At 36.0% G+C, this 27,302-nt stretch overlaps 2 protein-coding genes and 1 pseudogene across 2 annotated transcripts; 2 read left to right on the forward strand and 1 right to left on the reverse strand.

The window, feature by feature from the left end:
- Positions 1 to 355: 355 nt before the first annotated feature.
- LOC141817046 (ATP-dependent helicase BRM-like) lies at positions 356 to 1,333 on the forward strand. Its single transcript, XM_074704742.1, has one exon. It carries the CDS (start codon positions 397 to 399, stop codon positions 1,066 to 1,068), a length of 672 nt encoding a protein of 223 aa, XP_074560843.1. The 5' UTR covers positions 356 to 396; the 3' UTR covers positions 1,069 to 1,333.
- Positions 1,334 to 2,598: 1,265 nt separating this feature from the next.
- LOC141817045 (ethylene receptor 2-like) lies at positions 2,599 to 5,351 on the forward strand. The gene is made up of 2 exons (XM_074704741.1): positions 2,599 to 4,371; positions 4,690 to 5,351. Exons 1-2 carry the CDS (start codon positions 2,629 to 2,631, stop codon positions 5,233 to 5,235), a joined length of 2,289 nt encoding a protein of 762 aa, XP_074560842.1. The 5' UTR covers positions 2,599 to 2,628; the 3' UTR covers positions 5,236 to 5,351.
- Positions 5,352 to 8,522: 3,171 nt separating this feature from the next.
- On the reverse strand, positions 8,523 to 14,427 carry LOC141817044 (uncharacterized; annotated as a pseudogene).
- Between the last annotated feature and the right edge of the window lie 12,875 nt (positions 14,428 to 27,302).

Consider the following 27,302-nt stretch of genomic DNA (forward strand, 5'->3'; position numbering starts at 1 on the left):
AGAACCCAAAAATAAAAAAAAAACAAACAGAAGATTCAGATCCCACAAGACTGCTCTTCTCTTGTTATTTTTCTCTGCTGTTAATTTGTTCTACTGTGACATTCAACAAGTTATTTTTTAAGATTGATCATCGTGTGGCAAATTTTTTGATCGGTTAGCCTTTCATATTTCAGTTTGGTTAACCTTTCTATATGTAATTTTGTAAGCCTTCCCTCATCTTCCCCACTATTACCTTCCTTCCAAGTATTTATTGAACATCTGCTTGTGAGCATTATAAACTTTCAAGAATGTTTGGTATTAGGAATCATTATGGGTTAATATTATCCTGATCGCGTTCCTCTTTTATCACAGGTGAAGTGTGAAGCCGAGAAGCTCCAAGCTTTGTTCTTTAATATCATGAAGATTGCATTTCCAGATTCAGATTTCCAGCAAGCTAGGAATGCAGTTACATTTTCTAATCCTAGGAAGTCTGCAACAACGCCAGCTGGTTCATCACATAAACTAACCACCAACAAAATCAAGCAGCACACACCCATTAACAAGTTGGAGAAATCCTCGCCTCCGCCAAGATCCTCACCTCATATGGCCACTCCTATGGACAATGAATGGAGGACCAAGTCGACATCTTCCAAGCAGCCGAAAGATTCGAGGCTGGTGTCCGGGAGCAGGATAGAGAAGGCACCTGAACCTTCACAATACCTGCCACACCCCGGTGATCTGGTCATCTGCAAGAAGAAGAGGAAAGAAAGAGACAAATCCTCAGTCAAGCAAAGGATCGGCCCCGCATCACCATTGAACCCCAGTCGCTTCGGACCACTTTCACCAACCAGTTCAGGAGGCATGAGCTCCGGGCCATCTTCCTCAATCAACCGAAACTCCACCCTTTCAGTTCCAAGAAATTCCAATTCAGCTCTCCAGGCAAAGCATACATCCAGCTTGCCACATCGCGAGATGCAACGGCCCAACGACGGGCACAGGGTTTCCTCCGGCATAGCAGATATACAATGGGCTAAGCCTGTAAAAAGGATGAGAACAGATAGCGGTAAACGGAGGCCGAGCCAGATGTGAGTCGAAATTCGATGTATATATACCTGTATTATTGTATCCTTCAGTTAATTAGATCGTCGATATGGTAGTAGCCATTCTACAAGAGAAAGTTGCTTTTGTTCCCTTTTGATTCCCCATCTCTCCTTTGAACCCTCATAGCGAAGGCAGTGGTGGTGGTAATGGTTGTAAGATCTCAAGACCACATTGATGAATGAGAATTAACCTCCGCAAAATTTATCGTTACGCCGGCCGCGACTCTTTTCGGCTGTCGATAGCTTTTTGATCTCATGCAGTGTGGAAACATCAAGCGTAGGTATGTTCAAGAAGAAGATACGTTGTTGTTAAGTTGGTGGACTTGTGATATGAATATGGATTCATAGTTTGTTTCATGTTTTGGTTGATCTTGGAAAACGATGGTGGAGAAGTTTGTAAATGATGTTTTTCTTTTACATTTTTCATCTTTTTCCCTGATTTAAAAATTGATGTTTCTATTTTGCTTGATTGTTTTTAGCATCTTTTGTGTTTGGCAAAAAAAGTGCGATATATTTATTTTTTAAAATACAATTTTCTTTTTAAAAAATATAAAATAATAAAAATGGTAGCGTTTGCAATTACCGACCACGGATAGACCGAATACTTGAGAATAGTAGAATAATTGGTCTGTTATAGAGAAAGGGTGGGGGCTTTAGTTGTAATTTCTAGAACTCAAATGGGCGGATTAAGAATTACTCAAAATATAAATTGTGCCTTCTGATTAAAAAGCAGAAGCTCAATATTAAAATATATTGATGGAGAAGCGCGAGCGAGGAGGCGAGCTTCGGGCCTTCTGGCGATGGGGATTTTTAAATCTCCCAATGCTTCTGCATCCTCCGATTGGCAATCGACGGGCGGGACAATCCTTGCCTGGAACGCAGCGGAGTCCACGTTCAGTGTCTCTCCCGATTCGGCATCGGAGACAATGCGGCGTGACGCGATGTGATGTGGGCATGGATTCCTAGAACTCCACAAGCGAGAGCAGCGACCGCGCGCTCCCGTTCCCGGTGACCTAAGTGCTCCGATTTGGTACAAGGTAGAGTCAGAAATTTCATTATTTTGGAGGATCGAGCGTGGGAGCGTGCGAAAGTTTGGCTTTTGAAGGGATTTGTTTCCTCGGAGATCTTTCGAACGGTGGTTCTGTGCGGGTGATGGTTCTTGATTCTTCTGTTTATCTTGGCTCTGGTTTGATTTTTCGCTTCGATCGGCTTAATCGATTTTGTTAGAAGGGTTTCGAGCTAGTTCACGCTTCCAATCCTAAAAGAGGAATTTTGAACAATGATAGACCAGTAGACAATTCTTGAAGAATATCTTCTCACAAATTCAGATTGCTGGTTTATATTCTGCCAAAAAGTCTACCAATCTGCTTTCTTTTCCTTTTATTTTTGGTTTCCTTTTTGAAGAATTTGTTAAGTATTTGCGTTCTTCAGGCAGGCAGCGAGCTGAAGCAGTTCCATCCAAGTTGCTTGTGTTCGAAGCCTTGCTGATATCTTATTTCCTGGGAGCTTGGAAGTTTTCTGAATGGTCATTTTTTAGTATGTTAATGCGATGAAGTTTCTTATCCAAACATCAAGAGCATTCTACCATGGACTGTTGCTTCTGCCATTACTCTCATTTGGTTCTGCTACGGAGCTTGAGTTTCCCCTCTGTGATTGCGATGGTGACAGACTGTGGAGCATTGAGGGAATCAGAAACTGCCAGAAAGCGAGCGACTTGTTGATTGCAGCTGCATATTTCTCCATTCCACTTGAGCTATTGTACTTTGTTACATGCTCAAAGCTGTTCCCCTTCAAATGGATCCTTTTTCAGTTCAGCGCGTTCATAGTTCTTTGCGGATTGACCCACTTGCTCAATGTGTTCACATACAAGCCCCATTCCTTCCTCTTAGTGTTGGTTCTCACCATTTCCAAATTCCTCACAGCATTTGTCTCCTTCTTGACTGCAATAACCCTCTTGACTTTGATCCCTCAGCTTCTAAAAGTCAAATTGAGGGAGAATTTTCTTAGGCTAAAAGCTCATGAACTGGACCAGAAAGTAGGGCTGATGAAGAGGCAGGAAGAAGTGAGCTGGCATGTGCGAATGCTTACTCAAGAAATCCGGAAATCACTAGATAGGCACACCATTTTGTACACCACCCTGGTTGAACTCTCAAAGACTCTACAGCTGCAAAATTGTGCTGTGTGGATGCCAAACGAGAGTAAGTTGGAGATGGTTCTTACTCACGAGCTGAATAGGAACTCTTCTGACTTTTGTATACGTTTGATTCCTATGCATGATCCAGATGTGATTGAAGTCAAGAAGTATGATGGAGTCAAGCTACTGAAGCCGGATTCTACACTAGGTTCTGCAAGCAGCGGCGCAGCTGGTGAATCAGGGGCTGTTGCTGCAATTAGGATGCCTATGTTGAAAGTTTCTAATTTCGAAGGTGGAACACCTGAGGTTTTTCAAGCACACTATGCTATATTGGTTTTGGTTCTTCCTAAGAATGATACTAGGCTTTGGAGCCACCATGAGCTAGAGCTGATTGAAGTTGTTTCCGATCAGGTTGCTGTTGCCCTGTCCCATGCTGCAGTTTTAGAGGAATCACATGTGATCAGAGACAAATTGATAGAGCAAAACAAGGCTTTGTTACAGGCAAAGCAAAATGTAATGATGGCAAGCCAAGCATGGACCTTATTCCAGAAGGTCATGAGCCAAGGAATCAGGAGTCCTATCCATTCGATCATGGGTCTCCTGTCACTCATGCAACAAACAAATTTGTCTCTTGAACAGAGGCTGACAGTGAATGCTATGGCAAAAACGGGTAATGTCGTTTCCACTTTGATCAATGATGTCATGGTGATCAACAGGGAACACTTTACATTGGAAATGAAGCCATTCCAGCTACAATCACTGATTAAGGAAACTGCTTGTGTTGCTAGGTGTCTTTGTGATAGTAGGGGCTTTGGTTTTGAATTTCTGGCGGAGAATATGGTGCTTGGTCAGGCTATTGGTGACGAGAGGCGGATTCTTCATGTTTTGTTGCATATAATTGATGGTTTGCTGAATGGATTTGATGGTGGATGTTTGACTTTTTGTGTAAGGAGTGATTCAGAGCTAGCAGATTGGGAAGATGGAAGAGGGATTTGGAAATCAAGAGTACCAAATGTGTATACCTTCCTGAAGTTTGAGTTTACAATCACACAATCATTTGGCCTGTATTCAAGCACGTTAGTTCAGCTTAGCAGAAAGCCTTGCAGGGAGGGTTTTAACATGGGTTTCAGCTTCAGCATGTGTAAAAAAATTGTACAGGTAAATCAACTTAAATCCAACTATATGATGTGTACATGGATAATTTTTCTAAATGTCAGATTGATTCAGAATTTCTGATATCGTATAAGCTCTTCTCAAGACCTCTTCTTCTTTATGTAATTTCTTTATCTTGGTGATCTTTTACTCGATTCTTGATTTTGTGAGCTTCATTTTTGTCAGTATCAACTTCATATGACTTGAAACATCCATATGTTTAAACCTAGAATCCAAATTTGCTGCTACTTAAGTTAAGCTACTTCCAAATAAGATGACATCCTGTAATTTTTCATAAAATTTGTTTATGCGCATATGCTGCAGCTGATGCAGGGAGAAATCTTCGTAGTTCCAAGTTCAGATGGGCTACAGGAATGTGTAACGTTGATTCTCCGCTTACAGAAGCAACTTTCCATGGTAATTTCTGAATCAGGAGCTTCTTCAGAGAGCCATCATTCATTTTCATCTCTTTTAGAAGGCCTCAAAGTTTTAATTGTTGATGACAGTGCCATTAATAGAGTAGTAACGCAAAAGCTTCTGACGAAGCTTGGCTGCTGTGCCTTTTCTGTATCATCTGGTACTGAATGCCTGAGCTATCTCGATACCTTTGACCAACAATTGCAGCTGGTTATTTTGGACCTCAGCATGCCAAATATGAATGGCTATGAAGTTGCCACGAAAATTCGGAGTTCAAGAGATGGGTGTTGGCCTTTGATCATTGCTTTCACAGCAAGTACTGATGATCATGTTTGGAAGAAATGCATGCAGTCAGGGATGAATGGTCTGATCCGGAAACCTGTTCTTCTACCAGATCTAGAGAAGGAGATCCTGAGAGTGTTTGAAATAAACTGTCAGTTTCATGCACAATAATTTTTGTTGAAAGCAGCAGTATGTTGTCATTGCAATAATTAAAATCAGATTCGGGTTCATCTTCACTTAAAAGTTCAAGAAGTAGCAGTGCCAGGTATTTCAGCAAATTTATTTTATCAGCGTCACTTCTTGTCCATTAACTGAGGTCTATCCAAGATGATGCTTCAATCATTCAACAAGACTTACATCATCCTGGCTCATTATAGGTAGGTACATGATCTTCTTTCTGTATTATAAGATTCTATATTTTAAGATTATTCACGTTTGAACTTTAGAACGCATATGAGAAACAGTTTGAGTACATCTTCCTAACTTTCATAGTTCGAATTTTTTCACAGTTGAAAATGCTGCAAATCTAGCAGTTTTTTTTTTTTTTTTTTTTTGCTTTCTCAATATTGTGTGCTACAGTTTGATAGTTATAAGGATAAAGTTTTGGTGATCAAAACTAGGATGCCTAGTGCATCTGGAGCTCAATCAGTTCTGTTAAAGAGCAAATACTGCTCTCTTCAGCATATCAATTGCATCGTTACGAGATTGAAATTAAGCAACATCTTTGTTGTGATAGCTTTTTCATAGCTTATGATTGTGTAATTTTTTTATTAGCTGGTGAAGACTCCCATATTAGGACTATCATCACTATGAACTTAGTCATTAGACTATTAGATAATGTTTGATCACATGCATTGTGTATCTAGAACTTGATGCAGTGTATGTATTTGGTAAGTTTTGGACTTTGTGAATTAAATACTCATTTAACATGATCTGTTGTGATTACGATGACAATCTTTAACACAATCTCAAATATTTTAAGTGCCACTTAGAGTCAACTCAATTACACAGCTCCTCACTTCGAGGCATAGCACACGAAACTAGAGATTTGTAATCTTCTTGTTCCTGCAAACCCTTTTTATTTGGCCATATTGTTCACCCTTTTTACATACTTAATAAGTCACTTTATCCTTTTCTTCTAATGCTTTCAGAAGTTTTATATGCTTTAATCAATCTATGTTATTCTTATTTTCTTTCAAACTTTCAATGATTTTATCGATTTGCCCCAATCTTGTTTTTGAAAAGTTATCAATGATAATATTGTTGTAGGTGGGAAAAACAGACTGGATCGATTGAGAGTGGGGCAAAGAACGACATGGATTCTTCATCGAAAAAAGAAAGCTTTTGTCAAGCTTTAACATGTGGTGCTGTCTAAAGGTAATGTAGTTTGTAGAGAAAATTGCTAGTATTCATTGACTGATAAAGCAATTCGATTAACAGAGGAACGAACACATATAGATCCAAAGGGGCGATTGCAAAACCATATTTGGTGTACAATAAATTTGAAAAGTCCCTTTGCTATCCTATTTCTTGAAGAGTAATTTGGTTGTTAACATTTGTTGCATTATCGTTCCCTTGCAATATAGATGTGGTATCAACAACCCTAAGTTTGGATTCTCAATCTTGAAATTCTTTCATTAAGTAGGTGAATACTTGTATCCCTTGCACATCATTTGTTTTCAATCTTAGCGAATGAAATTTACCTTTGCTTGTTTTGTCTTGTCTTTCTTGCAAATATACTTTACATGAACATGCTTCGTGAATCAGTGTGATGTAAGAACATCGACTTTGAAGTGTGCTAGAGAAGACTGAAGGTGTATGCATGATGCCTTAACCTATCAATTAGTCGTGCTTTATCGTTACTTTGAAAGAAGAGTATAGGATTGCTTCGAATCATTTTCGCATACACGGGCATTATGTTTCTTTATTCTTAGCTCTATTTGCCTACATTACTTATCATTTCTCGCATTATATTTTTCTAAACCTTTTTTTTAGTTGGTTACATCTATTTTATCTCGATTGAATGATCTATACGAGGCAATATCACTTGACTTCATGGCAAAAAGAATTAGTAGGATTAAGATATGTGCCCATTAGTTTACATGAATTTCGATATTAGTTGTACAAGCTAAATGTACTCTTCTTCAATTTATGTACAACTTTGTGATCTTTTACCTCTTCCTTGCCCTACTCCTCTCGCTCCTAGGAGTAACTTCTACCTTAGAGGAAGGGGTGAAGCTCGTAACTATCCTCGTGTCATCAATCTACGACACACAAGGAATGAAGCTACCGTTATCGTACGGCTTCGTTCGATGTTTCTACACTTAGAGGATTCAAATTTTCCCAAAGTATCGACGTACCACTCGTTTGATTAGTCCTTCACAAAGACATACAACCAAGTTTTTGAAACCCTCCCTCATGTCCATTAAAGCATAATAATTCACAATCATAGGAAAGCTAACTTGTTAGTTTAATTCACAATGACATTCAAAGTAATTTATAAATAAAAAATATGTTTAACAAATCTCAACATGAACACAAAGAAACAAAAAATACAACAAAAGTATAATCATTTCACATTAGTTGACCCTTGTGTTGTGTTTTTATTAGTCAACCGACGCAACTTTTTAGTCTTCTCAAGGAAAATTCTAAGATGACTTCAATTAATTACCATAAATTTACGCCATCCATTTATTTCATCATAATATATTCTATTCTTTAAAAATGGTTAAACCCAACTTACAACTTCCTAAATGACATTTCAAATTTATGTTTTAGTCAAATCTACTTATTTTTTTAAGCATCGCAAGGAGGTTTGGAGACAATAAGAGAAGCATAGTTTGAATTTCAAATAGAACGAATATTCTAAAAGTCAACTTATAAATATTGTACTCTGAGAGTTAGTCGGGCAAAATTTGAACACTTAAATTACTAAAAAAAATATTTCTCATTCTAATTTTTTTTGTCAATTTAAGTTTTATTATGATTTTTTTTTGTCAAACTCATCCTTAACAATTTTCATTTAATTATTTTGCCATCATGATCACTAACAAGTCAAGCCACTTCATAATCAAAGTCGACTCTCAGCTCTCTTGACATCCTCATTTTCAAAGTTAGAATTTTCAAAGTTTTATTTTGCCTCTCAAAATTCAGCTTTGAACTGTTGTCATTTCGTTATTGACTATTAATATTAATATTTTTATTTAAAAAAAACAATATAGTGACTTTTGAATATAATATAAATGATATGATAATAATGTCAATAATTGTGTATTAAGGACAGATTTATTGTAGTGGATAAGGAATCTTGATGAAATTGAGACAATATTCTTTTTATCAACTGTAATTTTTTGATTTATCTTTTATTGCTATCCAAGATAATGTTGTGATAGTGTGGAGCTGTTAAGATGACAAATTCTACTTTTGTTAAGGACATGAGTTTCAAAAATTATAAAATAAAAATAAAAATTATGTTATCTAAATTTACTAACAATATTAATTCTACTCTCTTCAATTTCACATTTTTTTTTTCTTTTTCTTATTTTAAAAAATTAAACCATTAGGAGAAGGCCGCGGCGCTGCTCGATCGCCGGTGAAATGGAAACAACCCCCACCGGACTCTGGCGGCGCCGCTGCTCCCTTCGCCGCCTCTTCCGATGGATGTCGCCGCTTCCCTGAAGTGCGGGTTCTGCGACACGATCTTCTGCACCTCCCCGTAGAGCCGGCGGTCCGCCACCGCCGTGTCAACCGAGAAGGAACGCCGCATGGGCGGCGCTTCCGGCGGCAGCCGCCTTGCGCCGGTGCTCCCGTGGCGCCGCAGTTGCCTCCGCCGGTCCACCTCTGGCTCATCATCCCTCACGTCGATCGCCACGTCGCCGGAACGAGCCCCCTGAAGTCCCCTGCTACTTCGGAGGAAAGCAGGGAGTTTGTCGACGGGGACGGCGGCGGCCTCCGGCGTGATGCTCGCCCGGCAAAGCGGGCAGTTAGCGTTGGATTGGAGCCACGTGTCGATGCAGTCGACGTGGAAGACGTGGAAGCAATCCGGCAGCAGCCGTACGGTCTCCTCCTCTTGGAACTCCCCGAGGCAGACCGCGCAGTCGCCACCTCCGGCGGAGCCGTCGGTTTCCTTCCGGTACCGGAAGGTCGGGATCTTCCGTATCTCCGACTGGCCGAGGCCGCGGCTCTCAACCGCGAACATCATGAGGTCGTCGCGGAGGCGGCGCTGGGAGCGGTCGAGGGCGTCGGACCTCCGGCGCCAGAAGCAGCACCGAGCGGCGAAGAAGTAGTAGCTGAGGACGAGGATGGCGGCGAGGAGGACACCGACGATGGTTACGACCAGGATGGGGATGTTACTGTTGGGGTTATTTGGACAGTGGTGGAAGAAGGGGTTTTACTGGACTACTACGACAGAGGTATTTCTGGAATAAGAAAAGGAACCTCTGAAAAAAAGTTTTCTGCTCTGTCTTTTCATTCACTTTTTTCACTGCCTTTTTTGGCTTACAATGACTTGAGTATTGAATCCCCTTAAATAGACCTTTAAGAAGAATCTAGATAACCCATTTACTCTATTTCTTTTTCCCATGCTTATTTACTTCCTACTGTTTCCCATGCTCATTTACCTACTTCTCTTTCCCATGCCACGATCATTAAGTGCTTTGACTATTCTAATACCAAGATTACTAATTACACGTTATTTAACACCCTCTCTTAATTTGTAATCTTGAGAAAGTCTCTAAACAAGGTAAGCTTCTGTAGATTTATGGACTTTGTAAGAACATCAGCGGGCTGGTCCTGCGTTTGGATAAACTCCAAAACAATCTCCTTCTTTAATACCATTTCTCTGATAAAATGGTGGCGCAATTCAATGTGCTTCGACCTTGCATGAAACACCGGGTTCTTTGTCATAGCAATGGCTGATTGATTATCACAGAACACTGTTGTTGGATGAGCAATCTTCTGTTGTAATTCCAGCAATAACTTTCTTAGCCATACTGCTTCACGAATAGCTTCATTTGCTGCAATATACTCTGCTTCGGCAGATGATAACGCTACAGTAGATTGTTTCTTCGAACTCCAGGAGATGGGTTTTGTGCCAAGACAAAATATATATCCTGTTGTACTTCTTCGATCATCAATACTTCCTGCCCAATCACTATCAACATATCCCACAAGGTTACTATTTTCTTCCTTTGTATACTTCAATCCAATATCCCTTGTACCTTGAAGATAGCGTAAGATACGCTTTGCTGCTGCAAAATGAGTTTTGGTGGGATTGCTCATAAACCTTGACAGCAAACTCACACTCTGAACAATGTCCAGCCTTGTGTGGGTTAGATAGATCAATGAACCAACAAGGCTTCTATAAATCTTTGAGTCAAACTTCTCAGCCCCATCATCCTGTTGCAGCTTCTCATTAAGAGCCATAGGAGTTGCTACAGCTTTGGCTTTCTCCATGCGAAATTTCTTTAAAATATCAGCAACGTACTTTTCTTGAGAAATAAAGATCTCTCCTTTGCTTTGCTTCACCTGAAAACCAAGAAAATACTTCATTAATCCAAGATCCGTCATCTCGAATTCATCCATCATCGCCTTTTTGAACTTCTCCAATAACATTTTGCTGGTACTAGTGTAAATGAGATCATCCACGTAGAGACATGCCACTAGAAAATCAGCATCACACTTCTTCACATAGAGAGATGGTTCTACTGAACTTTTTGCAAAATCATTCTTCTGCAAATATGAGTCAATTCTGAAATTCCATGCTCTTGGCGCTTGCTTCAATCCATAAAGAGCTTTGTGAAGTCGATAAACTTTGCTTTCTTCTCCTTTAACAACGAACCCTTGTGGCTGTTGAGCATAGACCTCCTCTTCTAGTACTCCATTGAGGAAGGCCGACTTCACATCGAGTTGGAACACTTCAAGCTCCATTTGTGCAGCAAGTGCTAGCACACTTCGGATAGTCTCCATTCTGGCTACAGGGGCGAATGTTTCTGTAAAATCAACACCGGGCTGCTGTGAGTAACCCTTTGCTACGAGACGAGCTTTGTGCTTTTGCACGCTTCCATCTTCATTGAACTTTGTTTTGAATACCCACTTTAAGCCTATTGCTTCTTTTCCTTTGGGAAGATTTACCAAGGACCATGTATCATTCTTTTCAATGCTGAACATCTCTTCTTTCATTGCATTTCTCCACTTCTCTTCCTTTGCAGCCTCTTCAAAATTCTGTGGCTCAAAAGTAGCAAGTGCAAAGTTAGCTTGCTCGTAAATATCAGTCAAGGAGCGATACCTCTGTGGTGGCGTTTCATCTTCAGAAACTTCATTCTCAGAATTTGTTCCTGAGGAATCAGCTGCTGCTGTATCAATAGGATTTGAGGAAGGCACTGCTACTGATGCTTCTGGATAGAAAACTGCTGGATGAGACTGAGAAGTCTCATTTTCCCACTGCCATGCTGCATTCTCATTAAAAACAACATCTCTTGAAATAACAAGCTTATTAGTTTTTGGATCAATCAAGCGATAACCTTTTGATTCATCGCTATAACCAATAAAGACCAACTTCTCACTCTTCTCATCAAACTTCTCCTTCTGCTTTGTTGAGAGTGCATATGCTACACATCCAAAAACCTTTAAGTGATCAACTACGGGCTTCTTCTTATGCCATGCTTCATAAGGCGTCATGTTCTGAACAGCTTTTGTAGGGGATCGGTTGAGGATGTAGGCCGTTGTGTTTACAGCTTCGGCCCATAATGAATTAGGAAGACCCTTGCCTTTAAGCATACTTCGAGCCATCTCCACAATAGTCCTATTCTTCCTTTCGGCAACGCCATTCTGCTGAGGTGTATACTTCACAGTAAGTTGTCGTTGTATGCCCTGCTGCTTGCAATAATCAAGAAATGGTTTGTAGATGAATTCTCCTCCGCGGTCTGTCCTCAAAGTCTTTATTTGATATCCGCTTTGTTTCTCTGCATTTGCTTTGAAACTCATAAAAATAGTGAAAGCCTCCGATTTCTTTTCAAGAAAATATACCCAAATCATACGAGTATAATCATCGACAAATAAGAGAAAGTATCTCCTGTTACCGATTGTTGGAGTTTGGGTTGGACCACATATGTCAGCATGCACCAACTCAAGAGGGGCTTTTGCTCTCCAAGAGGTTTTGGGAAAAGGAAGACGATGTTGCTTCCCATACACACATCCTTCACAGAAGCATGCTGCTGTAGGTTGGATTCTTGGAAGTCCAATGACCATATTCTTCTCTTTCAACAACATTAAGCCCTTGTGATTTAAGTGCCCATATCTTAGATGCCATAACTGAGCTTCATCAGTAACTTCGCTCTTCAATGCAATATTTAAGCACGAATTCATCTGCAATGGAAATAGATTATTCGCCGTCATCTTTACTACAGCGATCCTTTTCTCATTCTTGTCAACGATCTCACATTGACCATCGGCAAAGGTAATCTTGTAACCTCTCTTCATCATTTGTCCTACGCTCAAAAGATTCTGAGCGATGCCTGGAGAATAAAACACATCATTAATTTGCTTCTCTTCACCATTTGCAGCTTTTACGGCAACGACTCCTTTTCCTTCAATCTTTATCTTTTTGCTGTCTCCAAGCTCCAACAGCGAGTTATAGCTGTTGTCAATCTCCACAAAGTTTTGCTTATTTCCTGTCACATGATTGCTACAACCACTATCCAAAAACCACACTTCATTCATATCTTGTACTGCATTGAAACAAGAGTAGAATACTTGCTTTGATTCATTTTCTTTTGAAAAATTTACCGTACTTTGAGAACCTTGTTGTTGTTGTTGCTGCTTGTCTTTGTAATAGCAGTCCCTTTCTGAATGATTGGGAATCCTGCATCTCCTACACCTGAACCGACAATCCTTTGACTCATGTCCAGCTTTCTTACAAACATAGCAATAACCTTGTGTATTTCCAGATCTGTTCCAGGATTGGTCTTCTCTACCGCGGAACTGGTTTCCTGCACGTCCTCTGCCTCTTCCTCGAGAACGACCTCCACGTCCACGTCCATAGGACTCTCTACTATTTTCAGCATGATTCTTCTGCTCTTGCTTCTTTTCTGAAACATTTAATTTCATTTGAAAAGCTTGTTCAACAGGAGTTGAGTACTTACTTACTCTTCTTTCATGTGCTTCAAGAGAACCCATCAGCTCATACACAGAAAGTTCTCCCAGATTCTTCGTTTCTTCAATTACAGCAACTACATGCTCAAACTTCTGTGGTAGGCTTCTCAACACTTTTTCCACAACCTTCTTGTCAGGAACTTCATCACCACAACACTTGATTTGATTCATGACTTCAACAACTCTTGAGAAGAAATCTTTCACCGTTTCGGACTCCTTCATGGCCAAGTTGTCAAAATCTCTCCATAGACCTTGCAGCTTGATGGAAATAACCTTCTCTGAGCCTTGAAACTCCTTCTTCAAGACACTCCATGCTTCTTTTGCCTTCTTAAGACCATAAAGCCTTGGGTAAATTGTCTTGCTTACGGATTGCTGTAAGATCCGCAACGCCATCGCATTCTTCATCACATTTTCCTTCGCCGCCTTCTCTTGTTCTTCAACCACAGTGGCATCTTCTTCATCGCTTGACGAGTTGTCGTCTTGCTTTTCAAAACCTTTGTTTATAATACTCCACAAATCTTGCGAGAGAAAGATTGTCTCCATTTGGGAACTCCAATAATCATAGTGCTCTCCATCGAAGATCGGAATTTGGCTAGGCGAATAGGAAAAAAACATGTTGCTGGAAGGCGTAGCCATGATCTGTAGAAGCTCTGATACCAAAATTTGTTGGGGTTATTTGGACAGTGGTGGAAGAAGGGGTTTTACTGGACTACTACGACAGAGGTATTTCTGGAATAAGAAAAGGAACCTCTGAAAAAAATTTTTCTGCTCTGTCTTTTCATTCACTTTTTTCACTGCCTTTTTTGGCTTACAATGACTTGAGTATTGAATCCCCTTAAATAGACCTTTAAGAAGAATCTAGATAACCCATTTACTCTATTTCTTTTTCCCATGCTTATTTACTTCCTACTGTTTCCCATGCTCATTTACCTACTTCTCTTTCCCATGCCACGATCATTAAGTGCTTTGACTATTCTAATACCAAGATTACTAATTACACGTTATTTAACAGTTACCAGATGACGACGACGGCGGAGGCGGCGGCCACAGCCACGGACGCGGAGTATATGTAGTCGGGATCAATGGTCCAGGGAAGTCTGGTGGAAGAGCCGTCGCCGGCGGGAAGCCGGCTGGAAACATGATATATTAGGAAGTGAATACAGAGGAGGAGCAGCGGAGAGAAAAGAGAGAGAGAGAGAGAGAGAGAGGAATCATGGACGGAGAGGAAGGTTTAGGTGCATCATTAAAAAGACTCTCACTGTTCAAATAGGAGAAAAAACAAATAAAAGAAAATGATGGTGAAAGATCAACTGTCGATAAGGAAAATAAAGAGAGTAAAAAAAAAGGAAAAAGAAAACTATTGTCTAATTTTGTGTCAAATAAGAGAAGTAAACTATCTCAATCATTCATCCTTCAAAGTAAACAATGGATAAAGAAAGAAGCCGCTCATCTATTAGATTAGATCAGATGATTTACTATGAACAAGTTGATTTAATATAGAAATAGAATTTTAAATGGACCACATTTATAGTAAAAAAACTAAGCTTTTGTAAACCTTAATTGTAATTTTTTAAAATAAATATATGTAAGAATATAGTAATTTATAAATCTTAAAATTTTACATTATTCATAATATCTTAAAATTTTAAAAATAGGATAAGTTTCGTGTTAAATTAATTTTATGTATTTTTATTATAAAAATATTAATTTCTAATTTACCCGATCGATCCGATAGAAAGAAATGGATGGATGGCGATGTGTGTGAATGGTGGAAGAGGAGGGAAATGGTGTCTTGCGCATAGTCAACACGGAAAGGGAGTGGCAAGTGGTGCGGTTGGACTTTTTCTTGTTGCTCTTCGTCTTCATTCGTTCAGAATGTTAAAATTCAAAAGGAGGACAAGTGGTGATAGTGACCATAATATTTTCTCTTATTATTATTATTTTTTAAAAAAAATTGATTTGCATTATTATAAAAATTTAGTAAGTGTTTTTTTAGATGATGATAATAATAATTTCTTGGTAGTTTTGTCCTCCTTCGAGAATTTGATCTCGTCAACTTGCAATCCGCGTTTGAATTTGGTAAATTTTAAGGGGTTCAGTGAAATTAAATCTAAATTTTATACTCGATTGAAATTACAATAGCAGTGCTAAAATAATAATCTAATAATAATATCTACATATATTTCGAAAAAAAATAACAAAGGATATACTCAAGGTTACATTGGATTAGGGAGATGTTTTGGCAATAACAAGAATTAGAAGGGTTTTATTTATCTTGGTAAATTTCAATTGGGGGCAAAATGAAATTTTGTTATAAAAACTGACTCGTTCAAAGTTTCTTGTTTGGTAGAAAGTTGACTCGTTGAAGTCCGTCGATTCAGTGTTTTGGGTTCGATTCTTCCAATTGACAAATCTAATGTTCAAAGGCAAATAAAGAATGGAATTAAAAGATCAAATTTAAAAATTAGATTTGATTAATTCAAAATTTCATTTTTTTTAAAAAAATATATATATATTATTTTTTAATTTATTTGATTCAATTTCAATTTGAAATATATAAATCGATTAAATTAACTAAATCAAAATTTTATTAATTGTTTATTATATATATTTGAATTGGATAATAATTATACAACTCAATTGATGAATCAGATTAATTCCGTAATTCGGCCATCTAATTATAATTAACTGATAATATTATTAATCGACTATAAAAAAATTAATTAATTTGATAATTGATCAAATTAATTAATTTTATATCAATTCAATTTATTTAATTTCAATGGTAAAACTAAATTGTTCGATTTGTCTAAAAAGATTCAATTTAATTAATTTTTATTTATTCAAATTGTTCTGTTCAATTTTGAATAGATTGAACACCTATGTAGAAAGCCTATAGCCGTGACACTAACGGTATTTTGATGATCTTCTATGCGACCCGTCCTTTGAAGGAATGAAATTTCACACTTGGTTACAATCAATACAGAAAACTTCTCTTGTCGATCTCACTGATCAGTATAGGCTTGTTGCTTTTCTAGGTCGATCCCACTGATCACCCTTCTCTTGTCGTGTATCTTTATTTTTTCTTGAGGCAGACTTTGGGATCCTATGACCAATCATCTTGTATCAGATCAAGGTTCATCTGCATGGCAACTCTAATAAGTCAGTAGGAGGTTCCTAACTAAAAGCAAAGTAAAAGGCACAACTGAATGCCCAATTCAAGCAACCATCACCCAGTGGCCAGTAGTTATGAGAAATGGTGCAAATTAATTAATAAATCAGTGGCTCATTGGTTTAATCACTCAAATTCAAGGACTCATCATTGCAACCTCTATTAGGGCGTTAGAAGTAGTGTAAAAAATACTAGTGATCAGTCACAACCATCATGTCATGGGCTGTTGTTGACATGCTTACACCAAGTTAGTGCACTAAACTCTGGAGTCCTGCAGCAATCCACCATCATCCACTTCACTCTTACTGCCATCTGTTTCAATCCCCAGAACTATTTTTTCCAACTGAAGCAAGGACAATACAAATGACCCTCAGCTTGTAATCCTGTTTAGTCGAATTGACTCCAATGAACACGGTGTCAAACAAAGTATCTTTGTTGATGTACAAAGGCACTGAAAATAGTGCAAATACCTGCTACAGATCTACATCCTTGTGCTGTGTCATTGGCTTCCCTCCTATGTCAAACTTGAGGACAAATTTTGATTTTGGAAAGGGTCAATTCAATGACCCATTGAATAATAATTAGCAGCTTGTTTTACTTTCATTTTAGGATAAGTTACAAGACCTTAATTTCCTCAAACAAGGTACTCTCTTGGTCTTTTATCTTTACAAAAATTTAAATAAATTAGTCATGTAGCATTTGGAGGCTGCTCTTCACTAATTGATCACCCTAATCTTTTCCTATTCAGTTGTTCTTCCATACTACAGGATTCTGAGTCTTGTGAAATGAAACAAGGATCAAAATGCCAAAATGATTGTTTAGTTCTGAATGTAATAGATGAGGTAAATATTCACACACACACACACACACACTGTTAGTAGATTAAATGATTTCTTTCAGTTATGAATCCCATCTATTAGGAGACCATCGAAACCAAACTTGAGCGATCCTTGCTCCTTCCCAGAATGCAGCAACATAATATGAAGAATGGATTCACTTTGATCCAATTTTTCTATCCCCTCGGCTAAACGCCAACCCTAGTTTAACTCGAAACTTAACAACCACAATCCAAGAATCAGATCAAACTACGGTTCATAACATACAAACTAACATAATTAAGCTGAAATCAAGGAGGGGAAGCATTGAAAGGAAAAGTACCGAAGCATAGAACGATGGCCGGATGCTGCAACTTGATGTGCCTCAGCGACAATCCGATTGAACTGCTCCTCTTGCATCAATTAGTTTTTTTTTTTTTAAATTGATTCATTTTTAATAAAAAGATGGAATCTATCATCCTCAACAATTAAAATTGATTTTTAATCTATGAGAAGATAAATCTATCTCTGTCGTTCCCGGTAGCTCCGGGAGTACGCAAACTGATATGGGTCGTCGAGGCTAGTGTTGGACACTATCTCCGTAAACGATATTGCTCCGCTACGGTGCTCAACGGATAGCAGCAACTCGTTCCCAAGATACAACGACGAATGTCTCGGAATCGTAGCACTCCAAATTCCTAGACCGACGAACTTGCATCAATTAGTTTTTTTTTTTTTAAATTGATTCATTTTTAATAAAAAGATGGAATCTATCATCCTCAACAATTAAAATTGATTTTTAATCTATGAGAAGATAAATCTATCTCTGTCGTTCCCGGTAGCTCCGGGAGTACGCAAACTGATATGGGTCGTCGAGGCTAGTGTTGGACACTATCTCCGTAAACGATATTGCTCCGCTACGGTGCTCAACGGATAGCAGCAACTCGTTCCCAAGATACAACGACGAATGTCTCGGAATCGTAGCACTCCAAATTCCTAGACCGACGAACTTGCTCATAGGCTTTTTGGACTCCGAATGCACTAGATGGATGAATGCACAAGGAAGGCTTGAATCGATGAATTCAATGAGTTTTCCACCATCTGGAGGGTTCTATTTATACTAATCAAAGAGGTTTGAAGAGAGGATGTGTTCTTTGGGCTGGATCGATCTGGATCGTCCAATTTGAAGGGTTGTAACCCTTCACACAGCCCACTCGAATCTCATCCATCAGATCTGAGGGACACAACCCTCAGATCTCGCTTATTACCATCAGCCATCGGATCTGGATCCATTCACTCCGACGCTTCAGATCAAGTCTCTTCCCAAGCGGTCTGATCGTGACTTTTCGCGATCCAACGCTCCAGATCGCATCACAAGCGATCCATCACACCTCTTTGATCGACGGTTGCCATCTGCCTGCCCAATCAACAACACAGTCACCTCTACTTGCCCACGCGGATGCCACACAGGCAATGCCACATCACATGCGCGCCTGACACGTCACCATTGCCATCTGCCTACAAAGCGCCCATTGCGCACGTGGCGGGTGGCGGGCTCACAGGTGCGAGCACCAGCTCGCCCATGGATAGAGAGTACCTGTGCTTCTTGTGTTAACTTCATTAACACAGCAACACATATAAGGAAACATTAGCTATCACCGATTAGCAATGTGGGACTAAAATCCCATCTTTTCCTTAATATTATTTTGGACACCACTTTAGCCAATTAATTTCTCATTCACCCATAATCGGTTTTGAGCAAATTAATAGTCTAGATTTATCTACACGAAACGTAGATTTCGATTTTGAAGTCATATCAGACTTTCAACGATCGATGGCACTTTAATTTTGCCTTGCAAAATCATATCCAACAATCTCATCGTAACAAACTCAACTACATAAATAACCTTAAGGTCTACATAATTTAAATTGAATTCGAATTTAACTTATTTTGAATTATAATTCTGTTACCGCTGAATCAAAGTTTAAATAATAATTCAAATATAATTCGAATTCAAATTTTATCTCAAATTGAATTCGAATTAAAATTATTTATATTTTTAAGATTCAGTTTGAATTTGAATATTATATATATTTTTTATATTATTATATTTTGTTTGCCCTCTTATGGTGATCGACTTAAAAATAAATGGAGTACTATTTTTTATTTAAAAAAAAATACTTACGACAGATGCTATTTTAATTTTTTTTATGCCATTACTATTTAAAAAAAATACTTGTCGTAGGACTCTTTTAATTTTTTATTCCATTACTATTTTAAAAAAATATCTACGACAGATGCTCTTTTAAACTCAATTTTAAATATCAATATATATTTTATTATTAGATTCCATTCAGTTTGTTTGCATTCTTATCCTCTGTGCAACCTCGGAGGTTCACATTCTCGAGTTTAGATCGACTTAAAATAAATAAATATTTTGAGAAAAAATTATATAGATGAAGTACTATTTTTAGTTTTTATTTTTAAAAAATACTTACGACAGGTGCTTTTTTAATTTTTTATTTCATCACTATTTATTCTCAACCATCGTTAGCTGTCAATTTTTTTATTTAGTTTAAAGTAGAACGATGAATTTAGATTAAGTTTGTTGGTTAGTCCATTCTATGGAACAATTTAAATAAATTAAATTAAAATTTTATCAATACGGATTCAGACGAATCAATCCACTTGGGCATGTGACCCTCGCAGGTCGGCCCATGATGAATTTAAGTTGGCTCGTGGATTGAAAAAAAATATTTTAAAATTTAAAATTAAAGTGAAAAACTTAATGAATTTTGTGGGCTTAGGTTGGTATGTAGATTGAGAATTTTTTAAAAAATTTTAAAATTAAAATAAAAAATTAAATGGACTAGACTTTACCCAACTAATCCATAATCTAAATTTAAAAAATTTAATATTATATATATATATATATATATATATATATATATATATATATTATTTGTTGACGGATTCGTAGATTGGCATGTCTAATCTATAATCCACTTTAGATTGAATTGGATTAGAAATTTCTCAACCTGCTAAAATGGTGGACCGGTTTACTCCATCATATGAAATATTTTTAACAGATCGGCTAGTTCCATCATTGATTAACTTGTTTAAGGACACTAGTTTAAAAATGATAATCCCAGCTAGCCCTGGGGTGACCGGTCCAGTCCCACGGAAGTTTCCCACCGGCCACCAGGGTAAATCGGGAAGCGCACGCAGTGGCCAACCCAGACGCCGAGCATCCTTTGATTGCATTCCCCATTTGAAGAAAAATTCCTGCAAATACACCGTAACTGAGGATCAAACCGCGGGTGCCTGGGAGACAACCTGAATATCCTACCGTGGCACCGTTGCCCCGGGGACAAGGACACTAGTTTAAAGTAACGATAAAACCTTGCTGATTTAATAAATAACTATATAATTAAAGATAACATCAATTTAAAACCAAAGTTGGATGGAGCCGATCCTATTTATAATTATTCTATTAAAATTATTTAAGTTGCTCGGTAGGTCACATTAATTTTTTTCTTTTAAAAAAATAGATCATAGTACTTATATAAATTAATTAACTTATAATTAATCACCTCAATTGTAACCTTTTATAATTACATCCGACCGACCAACCAACCTAAACACACTAGATTGACGTCTAATTAAGTTTTGACTCATTCAAGATTAACTTTATCAATGTGACTTTGAGAACGTGTACTTGTTTATTATTGCTAATGGCAACTTTGAGAATATGATATATTAATATTTCATCCAAATTCTTAACCATTAGGATGGTTAGGGGAATGGAATAAATAAGTTTATTCAGTTTAATTGAATTAGAAATTTTAAAATCGAGATCGAATCAAATTAATTAAAATAATTAATATTTTTAATAAAATTAAAATTTTAAAATAATTAAATTAAATTTTTAAATTCGATCATTCTATTGGTTGATTTGATTTAATCAAAATTTTATTCACTCCTATATTCAAATGACTTTTTTTTCAGCATTCTCTTGACAAGTAGTTAACACTATTAGGGCATAAGATAAACTTTATTAGGGTAGGGTTGCATGAGACAGGAACACTTGCTCCAAGAAACCTAGTCCATATCTTTTATATACACTTGTCCTTCTCAACCTCCCTCTCCACACTCCATCTCTCCCCCTCCTTTTTTTTTTTTCTCTCTCTCGTTTCCTTGATAAGATTTCTTCCTTTCTTTCATGACTACAATCTGGTGATGAGTTTTAAATTCCACACTAATTGATCCTTTCTTCTTCTAGCTTGTTCTTCGTCTTCATCTTCTATAGGTCATAACCTGATTTATTTCAGGACATGACTTGCTTTCTTTTCCTTCTTCTAAGGATTTTAGATCTTTTCTTTTGGTATCTTTTTGTACCCTAATGTTTAGTTAATTACTGTAGAAGCTAGAATATTCTTCTTTTCTTCTCACACTGATCGGAGAATACAAGCCGGTGTTTGCAGCTGTGGCATCATCAAGATTCACACCGATCGGTCAAACGGCCATATCATTCGGGTATCACCGAGAGGTTGCCTTGTTGAGAATCTTGATGATGCTGCATCGGCGAATAAACGGCTAACTATGTTAATGAAAACTTGTGCATGGACAAGAACAAGTCTCGAGAAATTTCGTCATCGCTCATCAGGTTTGTCTTCTAAGGATCTTACTGATTTCATTTTATTTGGTTGGGTATGAAAAAACGTAAAGGAGTTTTGAAATTTTGCTTAAGTTCTTTGGTTTGCAAATTGCTCCTTGTCTCTTGTTTACTAGTGATTTAATTCAATGAGCAAAAAAATAAATAAATTATGTATCAATATTTATTAATTTTTGCAATAGAAAATCATTTTAGAACCAAAAGTTATTATGTAAGACAAATAATTAATCATGATAATGTTGCATAAAGATTCTTAAATATAATTGAAATCATTTTGTCTTAGATTTTGATTAGCGATAATAATTTACCTTTTCCTACCACAATATATAGAGTGTATTCTTGTCCTTTACATAGATGATGCAAAGCTAAACATGTATAAGTTTATTCCTATGTAGTACTTGAGATGAGGATATTAAAGAAAATGGTAATTACTTGAGAGGGCGGGGTGATTCTTAACTCAAAGCTCGTCACATGTTTGCTTGCTTTATTATTGATGATATGATGCTATCGTATATATAAATTTATTCATCTAAATAACTTTTAGGTTGTGACCCACGACTCGCTGTCTCTGTTTTTAAATTATAATGACATGAGTACCGAGACGAATATAACCTAAAAAGATGCTCCGATGGTTGATTGGGGTCCAAGTCACTTTACCGCGTGTATTCTTGCTTTGTCGACGATGATATGATGCTACCTCATGTGTAAGTTTAGTCCTCTAAAGAACTCTTAGATCACAACCCTTATGGATCACTAAAAGTACCCCAATAATGACTAAAACTACAATAACTCTAAAATTAGATTAAAATATATATTATATTTCTAGCTTTATAAAATATTTATAGAATCTTTTTTCCTTTACAATAATAATCAACGATTATTATGACAAAATTTTGAATAGATTGATTTGTCTTTATTTCTCTTGATCGATGTAACTTTAATAATATAGTATGGATATTAATTTGAGTGGATATTAAATTTTTTTGTCTATATAAACTTAATATATATTAATTATTTGTCCCTTTCAAAAAAGAAAGGACATGTACAATAATTAACATGTACCTTTCCATTGAACTGTGAATTAATGTGGTTTTTGAGTCCTCCTTCTGTTTTTTTTTTAACCCTTTTTGAGGAAAGACATGTGTTAAACCACATTTTACTAATCACCTAAGTATTTCCATTTGCATAATAATTATAAAAATAATAATACTAAAACAACGGACTAATCTATATAATATTTGTCTTATAATTATTTTACCAAAAGAACCCACATAGACATATACTTACACTAATACCCTTAATTGAAACTTTTTCCTTAAAACTTTCTATGTCTTTTTCTATTGTTTTTTTTTATAATGGAAACTGATTTACATGTCACCTTATGCTATTAAAATCATAAAATCTCCCATCCTTAGCATTTTAGTCAATTGAACATTTTAAAAAATATATTTTGATTCTTAAATTTAAGGCTTCGTTATTGCTATGTGACTTTGAGATCAAAAATTAAAACAATGTAGTCTTACCTTTACTTGAGATTCAATATTGATGGGAGCTTCTTATACTAGACTATCTTTTTATATTTTTATTCTTAAATTTGGTTATAAACATTTTTATGTTATTGATTGTTAAAGCAATTTGTATTGTAAACAAAAAAAAAATTAGCTGTAAAATTTGAGTCTCCTTAAGTGGCATTTTAAAGGAAAAAGTTTAGTGAGTTTGCATGTGTTTGGATAAAAAAAATATATTATGAAGGTCATTTTGATAAACACCCAAGTAATATATTTTTTTCTTATTATTTCCATTTGTTGAAATAAGAAAGTGGAAAATAATTAAGAGATTACTTAAAAGAAGCTCCAAACACAATATTGAGTTCTTCAACAATTAATGATGTTTATCTAAAACAAGATCCATTAATCAAAGAACTTTTATGAAAAGATTTACTAGTACAATTTGCCCATTAATTATATTGATTTGATTTTTTGCGATAATAATTTATTGCTCGTGCATTTATGGGCAACATTCAACAACCCATTAATTTGAAGACATTTTTGAAAAATGAAATCGAGGCAAAACATGTCTTCTAGGGTTCATCAATAAGGACCTCACTTTTTGAAGGTCTCCAAAGTGTAAAATTAAAAAGAGAATATTTTAATTATATAATGAAATCTATCGAAATTGTTTCTAATTGATCAACTATGGATAATTGAATTTATTTTTTGGTACATTGAGGACCTCACTAGATTTCTTAATAATAATAATAATAATAATAATAATAATAATAATAATAAATAAAGTCTTATTCACTACATAGATTGATTATATTAATCTTTCTATCATTACAAAAATTTAATCAATTTGAGATGAATATTAGCGACGAAAAATATTCATCGTAAAATTATAATAAATTTAGAGACGAAATATATTTTCGTCGTCAATTTATGATAAATTTTGGGATATGAAAATTACTTTATTACAGAATTAATAATATATTAAATTCGTGATAAATTTTATTACAAAAAAATATTTTTATTATCAAATTCATCGCGAAATAGCGACAAAAATATATTTCATCGCTGATTTATGATGAATAAAATATTAATCACAAATTTAGCGATGAAAAATAAAATCATCGCTAATTCGGCATTGGAAGAATTATTCATCGTGAATGCGCAACGAAATATTAATTCGTCGTATTTAAATTAACGATGATTTTGACGACGAATTTGATTTCGTCGTCAAATTTAGGGCATAATTCTAAATCTCCCTATCTCTTTTCTTTTTCTCGCATTTTCTGCAGCCTCTCCGGATCACAATCGTCGCTGTCGCGCCAATCGCCGCCGTTGCCTCTCCTCTGTCAGATCTCTCCAACGAACGAAGCCCTTCGTTGCCTCTGATATTCTCCTTCTCTCCTCCCTGTCACATCTCTCCCATCAAGCTAGATCATCTTCCCCCCTCCCTGCTTGTCGCCTGCGACCCGCCGTGAGCCAGGTGTCGGCTAGCTGGCCCCCGCTGGCCAGGGGTCGTGGGCTGCGACCTGCCAGCCACTAGCCAAGGGCAACCACCTTGCAATCGATTTTGTTGTTGGTCGCGGTTGGTGTTCGTCGCGCTGGCCACAATCAGTGGTCACCGCATTCGGTGGTCATTAGCCGCAAGCTTGGTTGATTGCGAGCTCGTCTATTTGTGTGTTCATTTTTCACTGTGAGCTTTGCTATCTCCAAATTAATTAAGCTTAAGTATCTTTAAGACATCTATTTTTTAAGATATTAATTTAATTTATTAAAAGTATTTCTTTGCGCACATTATATTTAATTGTTGATTTTGTAATGTTGTTTGTGCAGATTTATAATTTGAGTAGACTTTTGGAGAGATATATACTTGTTTTTATTCATTAGGTATATTTATAATTATAGTTATTTTTGTATAGTAAAAAGTATTTAGCTATAATAGCTAGTGATTATTTGAATGTTAATTTTTATTATTCTAATTTAGTAGGAATTAATTATATTTATGTAATTGATGAGGATGTTTATATTAGTTTTTATTTATACTGGATAAAAATTATTCTAATTTAGTAAGAATTAATTATATTTTAATATTTTAAAATTTTTGGATTTAGAAAAAATACAGAAAGCAAAAAGTTGGGTGTATAAAAGGAACTTACCTAATTCGTAGGGGTTTAACCAATGAATTTATTATTGAGTTAGAATAATTTTTGGAGTTTACTTCAAGTAATGTTGAGTTTGTGAATGGAGATAAGATAAGATATCCATGTAGAAAGTGCCACAACGATAAATTTATTGGGTTGCAAGGGTGTAACACATAGTCTAACATTTAAAACACATGGAAAAGATCATGTGTTTTAAAGGATGAAATATATCTCCATTGGTATGAGGCCTTTTCCGAGAGCCCAAGAACAAAACCATGAGGGCTTAGGCCCAAAGTGGACAATATCATGTCATTGTAGAGATATTTTGATTTCATCGGTACTAACAAGTGGTATTAGAGCGAGGCCGCTCTTCCAATGGTATCATGCATAATGTATCTGAAGATTGTTTTAATGATTTTGTTCAAGTTATTAGAGAGGTATTGTCACATGATCATATAATGTTTAATGATTTTTACAATATGAAAAAACTTGTCAAAGCCTTAGATCTTCCAATGGAAAGAATTGATGTTTGCAAAACTGGTTATATGTTATATTGGGGTGATGATAAAAATGCAGAAGTTTATAAATTCTATAATTAAGCTAGATACAAGACTATCAGAAAAAGTCAATAGCGACATAAACGCTAGTCGACGACAAACATTCATCACCCATCGACGATGAAATTTACATTCGTCGTCCATCGATGATGAACCATTGTTTGTTATTGATTGGCGACGAACTCTATGACAAAAATCTATTTTAAATTTTCGTTGCAGGAATTGACGATGATTTAATAGTAACGAGAAATTTTTATCGCAATTTTTGTCGTAAATATTTTTGCGATGAATTATTTTGAAGGATTCATCGTAAAATTCGTCTCTAAATGTTAATTATTTTATAGTGTATATTATTAGGCTTTATCTTTTACTATATCATCATTGATATTTAAATAAAATTTATATTATTTTATTATTAATCTTTTAAAAATTTTCTCTTACTTGTTTGATGTGCATATTTGTTGTAACATACAGGTTTAACCATCGTTTTATAATATTTTTCTTTAAATTTTAAAGGTATTTTATAATCATAAAGAGCATTTGATGCTCTCCTCAATTTCAATCATCCTGCTTGTATTTTATGTATGATATGTCTCTCAATTCCTCCATCGTTTTACAAAAATCATTCTAAATGCTTAAAGTTCTTAGTTATAGATAACTCATCATCTTCTATCTTAATAATTATCTCATTATCTCTAATATTGATAAACTTAAATTTTATATATTATGTCTTTGTCTGCTAATTCTAAAACTTTTACTTTTAACATTTTCTGCCAAGATTCAAGATTAACATTTACTCTTTCATGTGTCTCATTTACTAAAATAATATCATTTGTAAATAACATGCACCAAGTAAGTTTGTTCATGATTAATATAAAAAGATAAGGATTTAGAATTAATCCTTGATGTACTCCTATCTTTATGATTAGAAACTCTATCGAATTTAAACGTTGAAAAAAACACAAAATTATGTTATGTTTGATCATAGGTTGCTTTTAGTTTTAACCACAAATAAGTTCAACAAAACAAAAGGATCGAGTTCGACTTATTAGAAAGTTAGGGCAATGAGTCAAGGAAAGAACCATCTAGTCCCTAACATCTAATCACTATAAGGTAAAAAAAAAACTCATTGCAAATATTTCTTGATCGAGATAATTCCTTCAATATCGTTGCTAATGATGACTATACCATCGACATAAAGGAGGGTGATTCCATTAGAAA

This window comes from Curcuma longa, unplaced genomic scaffold, assembly GCF_044706935.1.
Source record: "Curcuma longa cultivar G26 ecotype Majalengka, Jawa Barat unplaced genomic scaffold, ITB_CL_G26_1.1 contig_19171, whole genome shotgun sequence".
NCBI classification, from domain to species: Eukaryota; Viridiplantae; Streptophyta; class Magnoliopsida; order Zingiberales; family Zingiberaceae; genus Curcuma; species Curcuma longa.

Coding starts and splice junctions, on each gene's coding strand:
- LOC141817046 (XM_074704742.1), top strand. CDS start 397: ATGAAGATTGCATTTCCAGATTCAGATTTCCAGCAAGCTAGGAATGCA.
- LOC141817045 (XM_074704741.1), top strand. CDS start 2,629: ATGAAGTTTCTTATCCAAACATCAAGAGCATTCTACCATGGACTGTTG. Junction 4,372..4,689: donor TGTGTAAAAAAATTGTACAG/GTAAATCAACTT, acceptor CATATGCTGCAG/CTGATGCAGGGAGAAATCTT.